Source organism: Pituophis catenifer, unplaced genomic scaffold, assembly GCF_029215685.1.
Source record: "Pituophis catenifer annectens isolate HBS135680 unplaced genomic scaffold, rPitCat1.0.hap2 SCAF_8, whole genome shotgun sequence".
Lineage (NCBI taxonomy): Eukaryota > Metazoa > Chordata > Lepidosauria > Squamata > Colubridae > Pituophis > Pituophis catenifer.
In genome coordinates this window covers 39,636,294-39,654,386 of record NW_027256888.1, presented here as the reverse complement: position 1 = coordinate 39,654,386, position 18,093 = coordinate 39,636,294, and the positions used below count along the sequence as shown (strand labels likewise).

The window sequence follows — 18,093 nt, the reverse complement described above, 5'->3', positions numbered from 1 at the left end:
GGGCTCACCCCGTTATGCAGCACTAGGGATTTGAACCACTGACCTTTTGATCGACAAGCTCAGCATCTTAGCCACTGAGCCCTTGTAGAGCATGCTACAGTAGTCTAAACTGGAGGTTACAAGCCTGTGAGTTACTGTAAGCAGGGTCTCCTGATCCAGGGATGGATGCACACCATTCAAAGGTGTGCAAAGCCCTCCTAGGCTGGTTGAGGAGAGCAAGGAGCCCAGGAGGACCCTCAGATTGTGCCCTGCATCTGTTTGGGGAAGTTCAACCCCATCCAGAACCAGAGATGGAGAATCCTTGTCTCCAGTGACTTCAAATACCCACAGCTATTTCATCTTGCTAGGGTTGAATCAAACCCAGTCCCCAACAGCCTCCAGGGGGGACTGGGATAGGATGTCCACGGTATCATTCAAGGGATCTTATTGTTTCCTGTTTTTATTTTGAACCCCCAAAATTACAGGAAGTTAGTGTAAAAGAAAGTAATATATAAAATAAGGTTTCATTGGATAGCAACCCTTGGAAGCAATCTCTCCCCAATCCCCATATTTTACAGCTCCAATGTGGTTTTTTGATTTGAAGATGTTATGCCTGAAAAATGAATGTGTGTCCTTTTGCATTTTGGAGGAACCGGGTCAATTAGTGTTTTGCAAAGTTGGCAACTTTCAGATGTATGGACTTCAGCTTCCAGAATTCTCCAGCCAGCCTCTGTCCACACACGTTAAAGTTGTCAAATTTTAAAAACATTAGACTCCAATCTAGAAGGGTTAAAAAGGACAAAATCAATCTCCATGCTGTGTGTGCGTATACACACACACGAGAGAGAGAGGGGGGGGGGGGGAGGGAGGGAGGGAGGGAGGGAGGGAGGGAGAGAGAGAGAGAGAGAAAGAGCCACATTCACTTGAAAGAAAGCGTGAACCTGATTTTAAAGCAACCTCTTTTCTTCTTTACCACATTTTTAGCTATGCTAGAATGACCAACCTTTTTTAAAGATTTGCATGACCCTGACCTTGGCTGGATTAAAGAAGCTAAAATATAGTCAGACCTGGTTTGTATTTACATGGAAGAGAACTAGGAAATCTTTGGTTATTGGCCAGGTGAAAAGTCAAAGCAAAACATCCCACAGGAAGATAGAGGCTCCCTTCTATTGCTTCCATGTCATCAAAAGAAGTTGAATTTAATATAAGGAAGGATTTCCCCCCCCCCCCCTTTTCTGGGCAGAATATTCTTTCTTTTAGGTAAATATTATTTCTGGTGCTTTATGTTCCATTTCTCCTGAACTTAGGAGCCTGTAGTACAGGCTCTTAGGAATAAGAGCCTGTAGTACAGTGGACTAAGCACTGTTATTAACATCTGCTGCTTGCAATTACTGCAAGTTCAAATCTCACCAGGCTCAAGGTTGACTCAGCCTTCCATCCTTTCTAAGATAGGTGAAATGAGGACCCAGATTGTGGGGGCAATAAGATGACTTTGTATAAATATACAATAGTATGAAGGCTATTGCTTAACGCATTGTAAGCCGCCCTGAGTCTCCGGAGAAGGGCGGCATATAAATTAAAGCAAAAAAAAAAAAAAACCTAACTTATTTGAATTGATTTGAATTTCTCCTGAACCTAACTGTCAAAACCTCCTATCAACTTATAGGACAATACTGACTGTATTTATAGCTATTACGAAGCAAATGTTGAAATTTCCTTTCTCTGCAAATTCCAAATGTCATTTGAATATGAACCCAGGAAATATATTACCTCTGCAGTATACATGCACTATAAATGTCCAGTTCAAACCTGTCTGCCCAGTGGATACCTAAATGACTAATGCACAGAAACCAGTCTTCCAATCTAGACTGGGTGCCGAACCTTTTATGCAGCAGTAATTGACTTTCAGTCAGCTTTTGATACAGAATTGAGATCTGAACTGCAGCATAAGTTAAAGAATAAACAATAAACAAACTATTTTTGCTGCTCATTAAAATACATGAGAATGGAAGACTGAAGGTTCTGTAATCAAGGATATGTCATAAAGGAAATGCCAGCAAGGAGTGGAATTAGACAGGGATGTTTATTGGCTCTATTTTTTTCACCTGTTATATAAATTCATTAGTAAGTCACCCAAGTAACTATACCTTTCATATAAATTTATCACTGTATGCTGTAGCAGTAACTCTGTCACTGACTCCTGCTGGCCTTAAAAGAGCCTTGAGATCACTTGTGCATTATTCTATAGAGGAGGAACTAATAATAAATTGCTCCAAGACTAAGAATTGCACTTTGTCCAAATGCCCAAAATAGACAAGCTAGACTTTGGTGGCTAGTTCATGAACAGGCTAAGATTTTTAGACATTTAGGGATAGATTTTCAAGCTTCAGGAAGCAGAAATGTCCACCTCCATTATGTGTCTCATAATGCATAGAGAGCTGCATGCAGTATTCAGTCTCTGGATAAATACTTTTACTTATTGGCTAAAACTATAGCACAGTCCTAATACATGACCTGTCTAATACTGGCAGACAACTTCCCTATATTTAGGCCAGTTTAATGTTCTGCTCACACTGTTCGGAAGGAAAAAAAATAGGATTCCTTATATATTGCCCCCGTTACATGGGTGCCATAGAAACCACAGCCCACATACTTTTGTGTTGTCAGGGACAGTCCTCGGCAGTTGATTACCCCCCTTTTATCTAAATTTCCAAGGTACTCTAATGATTTTAATTGCATTATTTATTACACAATCAGGATAAATTTATCTCTCTAAAAATAGCATAATTCTGCTACTTTATATGTAAGCTTTGCCTATAAATGGTTGCCAACAGTCTTTGATGTTAGATGTTTTACTTTGCTTCATTTTATTGAATATATATTTTATTGGTCAATGAAAGAAATAGTTTCTGAATGACTTTCTGCCTGACATAGGTGCCAGCCCAATCTATATAGTACTAAAAAGTCTGGTATCTGTTTGAGTATGTGCAACCTTCAATTGGATGGAACGGTGTATCAAAGGGCAACCATTTTTGAATCCTTGTACCTCAAGCAGACTAAGTTAACAGAAAGCATCCAAAATCTGGAACCCATGATACCTGTGGGATTAAAATTTGGCAAAGTTGTGATTGCTTCAGTGCTGTGATGCTGCCTACTGCTTCATTGCCACACATGCCACCCATGGTCACATGACTCATTTCAACACCCCCTGCCAGCTTCCTACAAGGGAAGTCAACGAGGAAGCCAACAGGAAGTTGAAAGTTGCTCCAGGTCCCATATTTCTTTGCCTGCCTATAATCATTCTATTTCTTTGTTTAGGTAAGGAAATATCTCTGAAACAATAACCCAATGGGTCATGGGTTGTCTGGCGGCATGCTAAAGTGTTCCCAGTGCATGGCAGCTTCCACAGTTTCATAGAATTTAAGTTGTGGCTAAGACTCGATGACATCATTTGCAATTGGTGTGTTGTTTGTTAACTGAAATGACACACAAAGCAGCAAAGAGGAAAAAGATCATTCAGTTATATTCCCCATGCTGGTTTTTCAGATAATCCCTTTTCTTTCTCTTTCCTCTTCTTTTTCTCACTTAAAAGAAACACAGAGCTATTGATATCTTGCCCATGTGTGGCAGCAGCAGTAGGCAAAAGGCAACTTTTTTTTTTAACAAAATAGCACAAAAGGGAAAGAGTCGAATTATCTCAGATCCAACATGAAATTCCTCACTGAAGCTCATTTCAGTTTAATCACACTTCTGCTGCACTGCATATACTGTAGGTAGCTGTTCTGACCCAGCTCCCCAAACTTGATAACCCATCTGAGGTTAACTCAAGATTCCTTTATTAGGAGCGCCAGCAGCCCCGGCAAAAAGTTTGTCTCTCAACGCAGGCTAACAAGGCAGGGAGATGAATAGTTGTCTGCCGCATCTATTCATCTCTGCCCCTGCCTTTTATCCCCAGAGCTAGTGTGGGGCTTCGCTAGCAGCAGTGGCTCTTCCTTTCCAAGGATCGGCCCACAGATTTCCACTGCTCTCTTCTCTTCTGCCTTCTGCACACCCGCGCGTCAGGCACTGCAGCCAGCTGTTCCTCCTCTTCCTCATCAGCCAACTCCAGACCTGGGGGCTGTTGACTCTCCATCTGAGGGCTGACGGAGAGCCCAAGTTCTGCCTTTGTCTCTCTCTCTCTCTCTCTCTGCCAGGTCCATTCCGTCTTCCCCCTCGGAGCTCTCAGGTTGCCTTGATGCTGACCCTGACTCCCACGCCTCCTCCTCAGCTGATTTGGCTGCTGGAAGGGCCAGCGGCTGATAGGTCACAACAGTAGCATTCATGGTGCCACATATAGTGAAAACAAAAGACAGGTGCAGAACCTAGAAATAATTCAAATAACAGTTTTCATCATTTCCCTGGATTTGTGTGGCTCAATTCTATTGGTTTGGGGTAGATTCAACTTCTGAGACCATCCTTCAATAAAGAATTGAACTGGGAATTCAGATGACAGAAATTAGAAGGGGACATGCATGAATATACATCTTGTAAAGCAGACAGGGAAATTATCTATGTGTGTGCACACACAATCTTAATATGTATTGAGCCCAAAGTTGGCCATAGATATTTTTCTGAGTAAGGCAAAGAATAAAATGATATTTTTCCCATTCCGATATAAATTATAATGAACATTTCTTATGATGAACATTTCTTAATACAGGTGGTTGTCAAGTTACAACCAACATTTGAGCCCAATATTTATGTTGCTAGGTGAAAAATTTGTTAAGTAAGTTTTCTCCATTTTACAACTTTTCTTACCACATTTGTTAAGGGAATCACTGCAGTTAAGTTAGTAACATGGTTGTTAAGTGAAACTGGCTTCCCCATTGACTTTGCTTGTCAGAAAGTTGCAAAATGTGACCCCAGGACACTGCAACCCTCATAACTATGAACCAATTGTCAAGCATCCGAATGTAAATCATGTGACCACAGGGATGGTGCAACTGTCATAAGTGTTACAAATGGTCATAAGTCATTTTTTCAGTGCCGTTGTAATTTTGAACGGTCGCTAAATGAACTGTTGTAAATTGAGGACTACCTGTACTTAAGAAAGGAAAAGGCACAGACATTTCATTGCAGTTCAGATTTCTACATCCAAATCAACACATCACTGAAGCAAAGGATGACAGAAACATGTATTAAGATGTCCTGATGAGATAATGCAATGCCACCACTAGATGTCAGTGTTTATATACATATTAGATTGCAGCAAAATCTCCACAGAATAGGTATTGGAGTGCAGCCATTCTCATTTCACTCCTCTTTTTCGTTAAATCAGGCCTGATATTTCTATTATCAGCCTTTTGACAAGTTAATTTTTAAAGGCAATTTAAACAAGAATTGGATTAATCATTATAAAATAAATGTTATCTAAGTAAGCTTCCGTTTTGTTAAAATGTTCATTTTATTAAGCTGGGATTATATTTCACATGAAAAAGAAATAAATCTTAAGGCTCAGTTTAACTGTGCAATTTGAGGGTCTCCTTAAAAAGGAACTATGTAATTCAATCTGACAAATGTTTTGTGGTGAATTGGCTCCTTGTCAATCTCAGATTTCAGTTGTACAATAATTCTTAACTTTAATGGTTTGACCTAAAGAAACAAATTTTAGAATTTTTCTATATAAATGTCAAACATACATGCAAGAAAAATATTTTCTATGCTGAATTTTGTCACATTTTAAATATAATTTAGCTCAAATAAGATATATTTGAGCTATATTATATTTTTAAGATGATTAAATAAAAAGATGTATTTATAATAACAGTACACATTTATACAAGTTTCAGGAACAAAATAAAAGTTCAGTGTCTATGTAATACAAGTGAGAAATTAATAAAAAGGAATAAAATACTATAATTGCGATAGTTATCAGGAACCACTAAGCTACCTTAATATGGGTTTCCTAATCCTCGTTTTTTCATTTAGACAGAAGGAGTCATAATTCAACACCTACAATCCAAAGATAATGGAACAGCATTTTCACTACATAGAATAACATTATTTGCTCAAACACTGTCCAGTAAACTGTACAGCTATAAAATGGAATTCTAGCATCAACATATTCAGCTATTAATTTTCAAAATTAGTTTATATGCCCGATTGCCAGAATCTTTATTAAATAGTTTTGCTTGAAAATCTATATTAGAACAAAATATTGATATCTTAGCTAAATACCTAAATATGTTGTTACAAAAATGTAGTTAAACAGAGGTATAAAAAAGGGATGAAAATTAAAGCAATTCGAACTATACAGATAGTTGTTAATTTACAACCATTTGTTTAACTATTCAAAATTACAAAGGTACTGAAAAAAATGATTCACTATGTAGTCACATGTCTATGTGGTCCTTGCACTTAGGACTGTGATAGCATCACAGTCACAGTCACAGGATCAAAATTTAGGTGCTTGGCAACCGACATGTATTTATGATGGTTGCAGCATCCTGGGGTCATGTGATCACCATTTGTGACCTTCCCAAGAGCTTCCAACAAGCAAAGTCAATGGGGGAAGCCATATTTGCTTAACAATCACATTATTCACCTAATTTCCACACCAAAAAAGGTCATAAAATTGGGCAAGGTTCACTTAACAACTGCATTGCTTTGTGGTCATAAGTCGAGAACTACCTGAACATGAAAACATGAAAATGAAATAAGAATATTTATGTGAAGCCGCTGGGTGAGATCATCCATGGTTTTGGGGTGAAGTTCCACCAGTACGCTGACGACACCCAACTGTACATTTCCACCCTGGACCACCCCAATGATGCCCTTGACGTGATGTCCCGATGCCTGGAGGCCGTGCGGATCTGGATGGGGAGAAACAAGCTGAGACTCAACCCTTCCAAGACCGAGTGGCTGTGGTTCCCTGCGTCCCGGTATAGTCAACTGGCTCCATCGCTGACTATTGGGGGCGAGATCTTGGCCCCCTCAGAGACAGTTTGCAACTTGGGTGTTCTCCTGGATGCACAGCTGTCTTTCGAAGAACATATGACGGCCGTGGCCAGGGGAGCTTTTTATCAGGTTTGTCTGATATGCCAGTTGCGTCCCTTTCTGGACCGGGATGCCTTGCGCACGGTCACTCATGCCCTCATCCCATCCCGTCTGGACTACTGTAACACTCTCTACATGGGGCTCCCCTTGAAGAGCACTCGGAGGCTCCAACTGGTCCAGAATGCGGCCGCGCGGGTGATTATGGGGTTGACACGTCGCACCCATGTAACACCTCTCCTGCGCGAGCTGCACTGGTGGTCCCGGTGGTCTTCCGGGTGCGATTCAAGGTGTTGGTCACCACCTTTAAAGCGCTCCATGGCTTAGAACCTGGGTATATACGAGATCACCTTCTGCCACCGATAGCCTCCCACCAGCCAATACACTCCCACAAAGAGGGACTCCTCAGGATGCCGTTGGCCAAACAATGTCAACTGGTGACACCCAGGGGGAGAGCCTTCTCTGTGGGGGCACCTGCCCTCTGGAATGAGCTGCCCCTAGAGGTTCATATGAACCCTGACCTGTGTACCTTCCGCCGCGCCCTTAAGACTCTTTTGTTCCAACAGGCCGGGATGGCTTAATATGAATTTTAAATCGGGTGTTTGTTAGTTTTTAACATTGTGGGCCAAATTTTATATATTCGTTTTAAATTGTTTTTAAATTTTGTGAGTTTATATGTGTTTTAATATGGCTGTACACCGCCCTGAGTCCTTTGGGAGAAGGGTGGTATAGAAGTTTAATAAATTCAATTCAATTCAATTCAATATCTGAGTATAAATTTTTGAAAGAAACAAAGATAATATGATCATACTTTTATTTATATTAATTTTATTTATATTAATTGTATGTTTCTATTATGTTCATTTTTATTTATAATATTTATAGATAGTACTTATATATGGAAATGTGTCAATGGAAAATGATTGCTATATATTTCATATGTAAATAATTGATAAAAGTCAAGGAAAATGTAATCAGCTTAATTAACTGTTACAAAAAGGAGACTAATTAGTATCTTGGTAGAGGTGTTTTATTTCTTTGGGATCAGATAGGAAGCATTTACCGCAACAAGATCAGGTATCCCTGAAAGAGAGGAGATAATGGGTTGAATAAAAATCTTGGAAAAGGTCCATGTGCATGTAATAATGTATGAGAATCCAGTCTTATAATCATGTGGAAGCTCCAAATATTAAGAGTCTCTTCTTCATTAAGCTCACCAATTATAGGTGATGATACTTCCCACTGATAGAACAGACTAAACTAGTAATTGATGTTTCACAAAAGAGAGAGAGAGAGAGAGAGAGAGAGAGAGAGAGAGAGAGAGAGAGAGAGAGAGAGAGAGAGAGAGAGAGACTCGTGCTCCTTTAAAACTATGTATTTACTACAGTAAGCTTTTGTGAATCAGAATTCTTTTCATTGGATATATGAGGTATAGTCTTTGATTAGTTAGGGATTTGTAGAAACATAATTGCTGCAGAAGTGGACAGCAAGATCAATTCAGGAATTCTGCACTTCAAACAGTGAGAAATTACTGCCTTAAAAAAGCACAAAAACCTTTCATAAACAGAATACACTGAGTTGACTATTACTTTATCTAGTTTTTTTTTTAAATTTTAACTCTGCAGATGTCTATTCCAGATTTATCAACTGCTATGAGAGCAATAGACTTGCATTGTTCCTCACAGCAACTTTAAGATACAGATAACAGACGTATTAAATAGTAGATATCGAGATTCAGTACAGCCAATTTTGCTTGAGTCATGAAAATGCAAGCATAATAACAGACATTGCTGAGCTCAGACACATTTATTATTTCCTTTCAATGAAATCCAAGTTGCCCCTGCAAAACACTGCAAGTCTGCTTCTCTAATATTTTCTCCTTGTAATTAATAACACACAATTGAAATCTTGCTGCCATAATCAAAGGAGGACATCTTGGAATATATTTTAGAATTACACGAATGTGAAATAGTATGTGAATACTATTATCTTTCAAAACTGCTAAAGTTGAGTTCTATTCAGAAAATAAGATACATTATTTCCCCAGAAACACCCCCTAAATTTCTCTTCCTTTCAAGAGAGGAAGATCAATGTTTCACAATATGAGAGGCCATTAATACATATATAGCTTGTCACTCAGGGTTAATGCAATCCTCTATACTAGGCGTGGATTGTTTGTGATCTTGATTTAATTTCACAAGCCTTCTGGTCATCATTGGGTCATTCGTCTGAGAAGAACTAACTGCCCTTTCTCAGCTTGACAAGAAAACTATCAGAGAAAACAGGATGGTAGAATTGGGGTGGGGAGTCACCTACTACAAGAAAACAGAAGAAAATTCTTCCATTTCACAGCCCCAAAATTAACAAAGATAAAAACATTTTTCCATCTTCTTTAGAGATCTCATTAAATATACATGTACAGGAGTGCACAGTAGACTATTTTCTTCTTTACTAACTACTGTTTCTACTCTATTAACATGCAGATAAACTCTGTTTTCTCAGTGATCACAATAGTTAAAGATCATTAGACAGATTAAAACCACTGTAATTGGAAAACTGCCCTCCAGTCTCCAACCTTCTGTTTTGGAGGAACATACCGGTAGTTGAAAAATGATAAGAGCTGTAATTACAGAATGCTGCCTAGTCCCATAGGCAGTCAGTCTGATCTGAAACCTGGATGTGGGATGAAAACCAAATTGATGACTGACATGATTGCTGAGAAAGTGGCTGGATTGCAATTATAGAGTACTGTGCCCTTAAGAAAATAGACTATCTTTAGAAAATAATATTTGTAGCTCAGGATTAAATTTAGGTTCCTTGGTGCTGTCTAAACTTGATTGTTTTCACACATTTCATTACCAAATTAGGTAACATCATCAGTGCTGTTAGGGAATGGGGTTTACTGTTTTTTTTTATATACTAGTGGCTATTTAACAGTCAGTATGGGTGGGCTTGTTCTCAGTGGTTTCTTGATTAGACTGTTACTTGCTGTTAGGTTATTTGTCTGAATTGGTATTTCAGTGTTGTTGATTGAATTATTGTTTACATATTGACTGTTGGCATTGTGTTAATCTTGATGTTAATCTCTGCTCACCTGGATGTTGGTGAGGAGGTGTATCTAGGTGCATCGGGTACAAGGCCCAACTAGAAAATATAGAGATGGCCCTGATTGCACTTCTAGCTGTCTTGTGGAGGAGCCAGGATGAAGAAAGTGATTTTCTTGATGTTTCAGCAGTTTTCAATATCATTGATCATGATATTCTTCGGGACCTACACTGGCAAGTAGCAGGTACAATGTTACTGTGATTCTCCACCTTTCTCCGTGGTTGGTACCAGTCAGTGTTGATAAGAGGAGAGAGGTTGCATGAGATATTTCTGATTTGTAGGGGCCACAGAGCACTACACATTCACTCCTAGTGATGACCCGGGACTGGCTATGGAAGCAACAAAGCTGGAATGAAGACTTAACTCCCCTTTATTGCTCCAACTTTCCTCCAAAAGTCCCACCATTCACTGCAAGTCCAGGAACAAAGGTCTAAACACACACCTCCAATAGTTCCTGGCTGCTATTAGTCCAGAGGAGCAGCACAGTTCTGAGAGCAGCCACAGTTCAGGGAACTTGGTCCCAGGGAATCCTTGTCACAGGAAGAGTTCACTGGACCTGCAGCAGAACTGTGTTGCTGCGAACTTGCACATAGCCAGGTCAGGCAAGCAAGGTAAGAAAAACAGGGCAAAGCATAGCAAAGTATCCAGATGTCAGTAACAGCACCTGAAACTGGAAAAAGGCAATGCTTGTTCCTGACAAGCGCCCCTCCCAATGGGTCTCTTTAAATCTGACTCCCCAGGTAAGCCTTGTGAAGAGAGGTGGGTGCCCTCCTCCTGAGTCGTTGGGTCACCCTGCGCTGATCCCGCCTCCTCTCCATTCTCCATTCTTGGGGATCGGGGGAGGGGAGGTAATTGCTCATTGCTGAAGCTCCGTTGCTCCTTTGCTCTGCTGCCAGCCCTCTCCTCCCCCCTCACTTGGTCATCCTGCGCCTCTCTCCTTCACTGGTGACCCTTTCCAGGCCCAAGGGACTGCCTTGTTCTGCTCCTCCAGTCATTTCTCTGGGGCCAAAGAGGCTGCACCATCTTCCTCTGTCGGCCCTGGCTCCGTCTCGTCCTCAGGCTCAGACGGGGCCATGACACTCCTCCTATGTGATGTCTATAAGAAGCATCTAAGAGTTATATATCATCAGTAGGTTTATGGTATTCAGTTATGGTTCACATAATTGGACCAGTCAAGTGATACTATTGAAGTGATATCCCAGTGCCTGGATAACATGAATGGTGAATTCATTACAACTAAATCTGCTTCAAAATAGGATGGATGTTTGAAAGGTATTTTTAACAATATGAAAAAAAAGAATAAATTTAAATCGTATCAATAAACTTGTTTATTTTGATTAATTTTTTAAGGACTCTTACTATGACAGGCTTTCCCTTCTATAATTTCTTCATTTGTAACCCACTGTAGAGGGATTGGCCTTGAAGAACAGAAGGAAGAGTGGTTACCAAAGCAACAGATAAAAGGTACCCAACCCATATCAAGTGAATAAGTAAAGAAAAATCAGACAATCCCTACAGGGGTGGGTTCCACTTACCTTTACTACCGGTTCATAGTGGGATCGAATGCATATGCATATCACCAATGATGATGTTGTGCTGGGTGGGTAGAACCTCCCACCGGTTTTACTACTGGTTCTATAGAACCGGACAGAACCAGGAGCAACCCACCACTGAATCCCTCCCTAGCTTATATTAAGATGAAGGCATGAAGAGAGGGAGGAATGGGGAAGGAATACATTTAGATCGGCAAGTTTCTGTTACTATAGCTGTTACAATAAAAGCAATCCTAACCTTTATTCATTGGTTTCCTAATTTGGTTTACTTTGAAGGGTTGGCACATTCCTTCTATGGGAATGCAGTCCAAATGCAACCAGTATAAGTAAAAATTAATACTAGTTAAAATTAAGAAAAACAAACATCAGTTAAATCATCATATATCATGATATATGTACAATAAGTAAATATTGTAAGAGCAATACTTCTACATCTATGCAGTCCTAAATCTTTAAGCCAGAGGTGTCAGACTCAATTTCATTGAGGGCCGCATCAGGGTTGTGTTTGACCTTGGGGGGCTGGGGTGGGTGTGGACAGGGTGGGTGTGGCCAGCTTGATGTCATTCATGTTGGGGGTGCCTATGGTGGCCTGAGCACCCTGCCAGTGAAAACGGGCTCCCAATCTCCGTTTTTGGCTGGGATGGCCTCCTACAACCCTCTGCCAGCATAAACAGAGTTTAGGAGGGCAGTCCTCTCAAGCTCCATTTCACTGGCAGAGGGTTGCAGGAGGCTGTCCAGGGGTGCTATTCAGCAGATTCTGGAGAACCAGTAGTGGAAATTTTGAGTAGTTCAGAGAACCGGCAAATACCATCTCTGGCTGGTCCCAGAGTGGGGTGGGAATGGAGATTTTGCAGTATCCTTCCCCTACCATGCCCACCAAGCCACACCATGCCCAAGCCACGCCCACAGAACCGGTAGTAAAAAAATTTGAATTCCACCACTGAGACTGTCCCAGCCAAAAACGGAGATCAGGAGCCCATTTTTGTTGGCAGAGCACCACGGGCCAGTCCTTTGCTGTTTCCAGAGCAGCCCCACGGGCCAGATCTAAGCACCCCGTGGGCTGCATCCAGCCCGCAGGCCTTGAGTTTGATACTTCTGCTTTAAGCCATCACTCTGCTGAACACCTAATTCTCACAGTACTGTCTAATGCCTACGTATATCTACCCATATTGTATGACTGTAGCATTATTATTATCCTTGTTATCTTCCTTATTAACCTCTCTTATTGGTATTACTATGATTATTATCAATTGGTGGTTTCCATGTACATTGAAAGCTTGCACCAGAACAAATTCCTTGTGTCCAGAAACTTGGCCAAAAATTCTGTGCTGCGCTGCGCTGCGCTGCGCTACACTACGCTACGCTACCCTATCCTACCCTACTCTACTATATTCATTTTACTTTACAAGCATTTAGGTAAAACCAATGCTTCATCTTCTTTTGGATCATTTTCAATAGCATAACAGAAATTTTACTTTTAAATTAGTGTTAAATTTAATACATTGCTAGAGGACTTTCTGAAGATCTTTTTAATCAGATAAACGGGTGTCTAGCACACATATGACTGCCAGGAGAGCATAGACTGAAGTCTGTACAAATTTGACTTGGAACTTGGGCTAAGAACTATGATGATAAATATTTCATTAGGACATTTCTTCTAAAGCTTAAGTGGGATTGTCTAATTAAAAAAATGCTAATGTGATAGTATAGCCTTTCTTTTTCTAAGAGGTGTATCTTATTTCTTCTTATATAACCTTTTCTTTTAAAAAAGCAGTCAAGCATGTTTCTTTTTAATAAGAATATCAATTTGATTCTGTAAAACATAACCAAGTATAAAAAAATAGTCATAATAGTCAGAGTAACAAGAGAAAGCATGAAAAACAAGAGAATAGCAGAAAGCATGGTTAAAAAGCAAATCAGCACTTGATATAAAATATAAAAGAGGAACTCATCTGTATAAAACTGCTACATTTTAAAGGGATCCCAATCGATTATATTTAGATCCACCAATCTAAAATGAATTGCTATTAATTTAAGGGCAATCCATGTTGTTAGAGCTACTCTAAGTAAAAATTAAGATGAATATGTTTGTTGATTTAGAAATTAAAGGTTGGAAATGGCTCTAAAAATAAAGATATTTCTATTGTGGACCAAATGCAATACAAATAAATTGAAATAAAAAACCAAATTGCTTAATAAATGTGCACTGAGATTAGATTATATCTAAGAATATTTGACATAAGCAATCAAATAACATAATTTTACACTGAGAAACTGACCTGACCTGAAAATTTGCAACAGACTGCAATAGTTGGCCACATTAATATGCCCACTGATACTCTACTTAGAATCTATCAAAGATCCTTGTTTTTTTCAGATTCCTTAAATTTTAAATAATAATAAAATATTCTCATGCTTCAGAACAAATAAGTTTCATCTTAAGACTGCCTCTGCACTATTCTGACAAACTTTCTTAGAAATTATATTATAAATAGTAGGAGGATGCAGCAAAGCAGTGCTTTGTTGGCAGTATGCCCTGTGTCCAGCAATAGCCAAAGGTGAACTAGGTGGATAAAAAGGAGACATCTAGAAGGGTACAGAGAGATAAGGAACAAAGTCAGCAGCTTGCTTCCTAGCAAATGATTTTTTTGAAAAAAAAAATTACAGCCCTAACTTACTTGAGTATATAAAAGCAATCCCATAAATTACAATCCAGTTCATTCTAAAAATCTTCAGAATTGTTAGAGTCTCCATGAAAAATATCAGGCAAATATATAAAAGATTAATTGAACCAGACCAGTTTTTCTCAACTTTGACACTTTTAAGATACATTAACTTCAACTCTCAGTTTTCCTCAGCTGTGTTTATAATCTTAAAAAGAGGTTACAACAATTTCTTTATAACAGATGTAAGAAGTTCCATCTCATTCTAAAATTATTAAGATCAATCATCACCACTTTTTTTCCAAATTAAAAGACAAAATAGTGATCTCCTTAAGAAAAAAAAAACCTGCTGTTATTATCATTAAATTAGACCTTCTAAACTGACACGGTGGCTCAGTGGCTAAGACGCTGAGCTTGTCGATCGAAAGGTCGGCAGTTCAGCAGTTTGAATCCCTAGTGCTGCGTAACGGGGTGAGCTCCTGTTTCTTGTCCCAGCTTCTGCCAATCTAGCAGTTTGAAAGCACATAAAAAATGCAAGTAGAAAAATAGGGACCACCTTTGGTGGGAAGATAATAGCGTTCCGTGCGCCTCTGGCGTTTAGTCATGCCGGCCACATGACTATGGAGATGTCTTCGAACAGCGCTGGCTCTTCGGCTTTGAAACGGAGATGAGCACCGCCCCCTACAGTCAGGAACAACTAGCACAAATGTGCGAGGGGAACCTTTACCTTTTACCTAAAGTATTAATCTGATATTGGTATAGTTTCAAGTTCTTATGTTAGTATAAAATTTTAATCCAAATTGATAACAAAGTTCAGCAAATTAAAAAGTGCAAAAGTACTATTTTTTATCTCTTTGAATCCTAAATTAATAACTTATTTATAAATCTGGTGAAAACTATTGATTCAAGTATGTTAAGGATCTGTTTAGTGAGGTTCTGTTTAGTGAGGTTTAGTGAGCTGAAAAATTATTTAGATTTTTCTGTCTGATGAAAGCAAGTCTGAAACAGAAATTTGCCTGTCTAATACAGTGCCTGCACACCAGCAGTTGCAATTCAACCAGTAGTCAGAAACTTTTGCAAAGTATCTCTCTCTCCCTCCCTCTCCCTCTCTCTCTCTTTCTCACAGACACACACCCTCCTTCCCTCCTCCCCTGCTTCCAAAGGAATGCATATCGACATGCATGTTTTCTGCCCTTAGCTTTTTTATTGATGGAAGAACCTGACTCACTACCAAGTCTCCTTTCTCTCAGCCTTCAATTTGCAATGACATAGAAGAGACTTCAGACTTACAGTTTCTACTGGTATTCTGGCACTTCTAAAGGGTTGCAGTATTGTTAGGCAGTTGTGAAGCTGGAATACAGCTAGCACCTTAGGACTTGTAGAGGTGGCCTATTTTATATTTTGTCTGAAATGTCATTCCTTGAATTATGGAACATGAGCTTGTAATGTCACTATTAAAATTCTATTTTGAGGAACAACAAGAAAACTGTAAACCTGAAGGATAAAGGAACATAAAATAAAATAAAATAAAATATGGAGCTTGAGGGGATAAAGGAGGCTTTTCAGATTGGGAAATACTAACAAGAAAAGACAAGGAAAACAAGGGCCATTATTGTATTTACCCAAGTTTACATCTCCCACCAATAAAATATTGGGAATCTAAGAGGACCCTTCCATAATGATGTTATTATTTGGAGAAAAAAAAAACTTTCTATAAGTAAAGTAAAGTTCATTCACCAAAAAACTAGCAGGTTAAGATCTACATCTGCACAGAGGATTGAGGAAAGCTAACTAATGATGGATAACTAAACTATATTTTGTTCAATGAGACTTGTTTAGTAATAGTTTACAGCATCACCAGAAAGCACAACAATGCCAAATTCGCTTTATCTCCATGACAACCTTATCTGTTTTCCACACATAAAGAAACACAGCAAAGAGAATCAAGACAATGCATCATTGCACCCAACAGGTCTTCCTTGTTCACAGCAAGGGCCGGTTTCCACTAATTATAGAATTACAGTCCAATTTGTAATCTACATCCCTTATGAATGGATGGAGGGGAGAAAGTTTTCACTAAACAGTCATTTCTTTCTACAGTAATTTAGTTCAAAGAAATCTAGATATATGCCTTTGCTGAGCCAATAATGATATATTTTCTTTTTAAACATCAAGGAATTTTAAAACAAAATTCACCAATAATACCAATGTAAAAGCTAGCTCATATTGGTTCCTGCTCCACAAGGATTGTGACTTAGATGCCAACAGACATGTCCCATATACACAGTTTCAGTTTGATGCAACATGACAGATTGTTCTTCCATTTCCTGATTCTTTTTGAGGCCTGAATCACATACAGTAAATGGAACACCAGGACCAGCAAGACTACCCCTTATCCGGTGATGCTCTTGTGGTCTTTTGAACCATTTAAATAAGACTGTGCATCACTGTTACTGATTCCCAAACAGATTGCTAAAGTATCAGGGCTCATTTCTTCTGACCTTAATCTGGCACCTTCTCAAACCATGGTCTCCTGAACTCTCTACAAGAGCCCATTTAGGAGTCAACACAGGGAAGATAGTCTACTGTACCAAGTGGAGTAGGTTTGTGAAGATTTTGGATGCCATGCATCCTTAAAGGTATCCTGCAACGCAAATGGTAATTTACTATGAGGTGATAATACACACATATACCTAAATCCCTCTGTCTTCTTTCCAAGCTGTAAAGGGAATTCTCTCCTTTCTGAGATTGATCAGAACCTTAGATAAATACAAAATGATTCTCCTCAGCACCTGCCCAGTAAACTAATTTCATTCCCCACTATCCTGTCAGAAGCTTCTTGGATGAGAAGGGAAACATCTTTAAAGAAAAAACAAGAAAGTCCAGTTGCCTCCTGAAAAAGCACCTTTGGGACAACCATGACCTGGATTAACAGTCACAGAGAGTTTAACAGTCACAGAGTTGGAAGGGACCTTGGAGGTCATCTAGTCCAACCCCCTGCTCACGCAGGAGACCTGTACTAGGGATTCGAACCACTGACCTTTCTGATCGACAGATGACTGAGAATCTCTACAGACTAATGCCGACCAGCATTTCAGAAAGGAGTCAACCACTATAAAGTTCCCGCGCTGGGCCAGGAAATCGTGGGTCCCTCAACTTGCCTGGGCGCAGCAGTTTCTTCCTGGGGATCCGCGTCCGGCGCGCCCTCTTCGCCGATGTCGGGCAAAGTGACGAAAAGCAGCGGTTTGCTGGCGGGCGCGGCCCAAGCCCCGGGTTCCCTGGCAGAGCGCGGAGAACTGCTTCCACTGACGCAGCTGCCAGTCGCCAAAGGTTTCGGCGCCGCGGCCCCGACCCCGCTGCCGCCGGGGAACGCCCGAGACGCCGCCGCTACGGTTGTAAGAGAGGCTCCCCCAGCACAGGCCAGGGCAGTGTAGCGAACGGGCAAAAACGGGGCGCCCGTCGGGGACGCCGAGACAGCTAGGAGAGGCTGTACTTTGGGCGGAGGGGCGCCGGGGGCGGGCGAGTAAGAGGGCGACGAGGAGGAAGAGGCGGTGGGCTTGAAGAGTTTTGCGAAGACGGTGGCCAGGTCGAGGACCGCCACCTTCATGGTGCCGCCGCCGCCGGTTCTCGGCGCCAAGACCTCCTTCGGCAGGCGCGGCGGCCAGAAGAGAAGCGTCGCGGCTGAGGCGGCTTCCTTTTTGGCCAGCGCGGGGCTTCCCTTCTGCGGGTCTGCACCGAAGACGGCTGGGGACGGAGCGCGC

General features: G+C 40.4%; 1 protein-coding gene across 2 annotated transcripts in view; it reads right to left on the bottom strand.

The window, feature by feature from the left end:
* The window catches only part of FAM149A (family with sequence similarity 149 member A), a 50,628-nt gene extending 32,589 nt beyond the window's left edge, over positions 1–18,039 (bottom strand). For both annotated transcript variants that reach the window (XM_070948461.1, XM_070948462.1), the window contains exon 1: positions 17,494–18,039. In XM_070948461.1, the coding sequence (XP_070804562.1) occupies positions 17,494–17,939 (446 nt within the window). In that variant the 5' untranslated portion in view covers positions 17,940–18,039. The remainder of the gene's footprint in view (positions 1–17,493) is intronic.
* Positions 18,040–18,093: the final 54 nt, after the last annotated feature.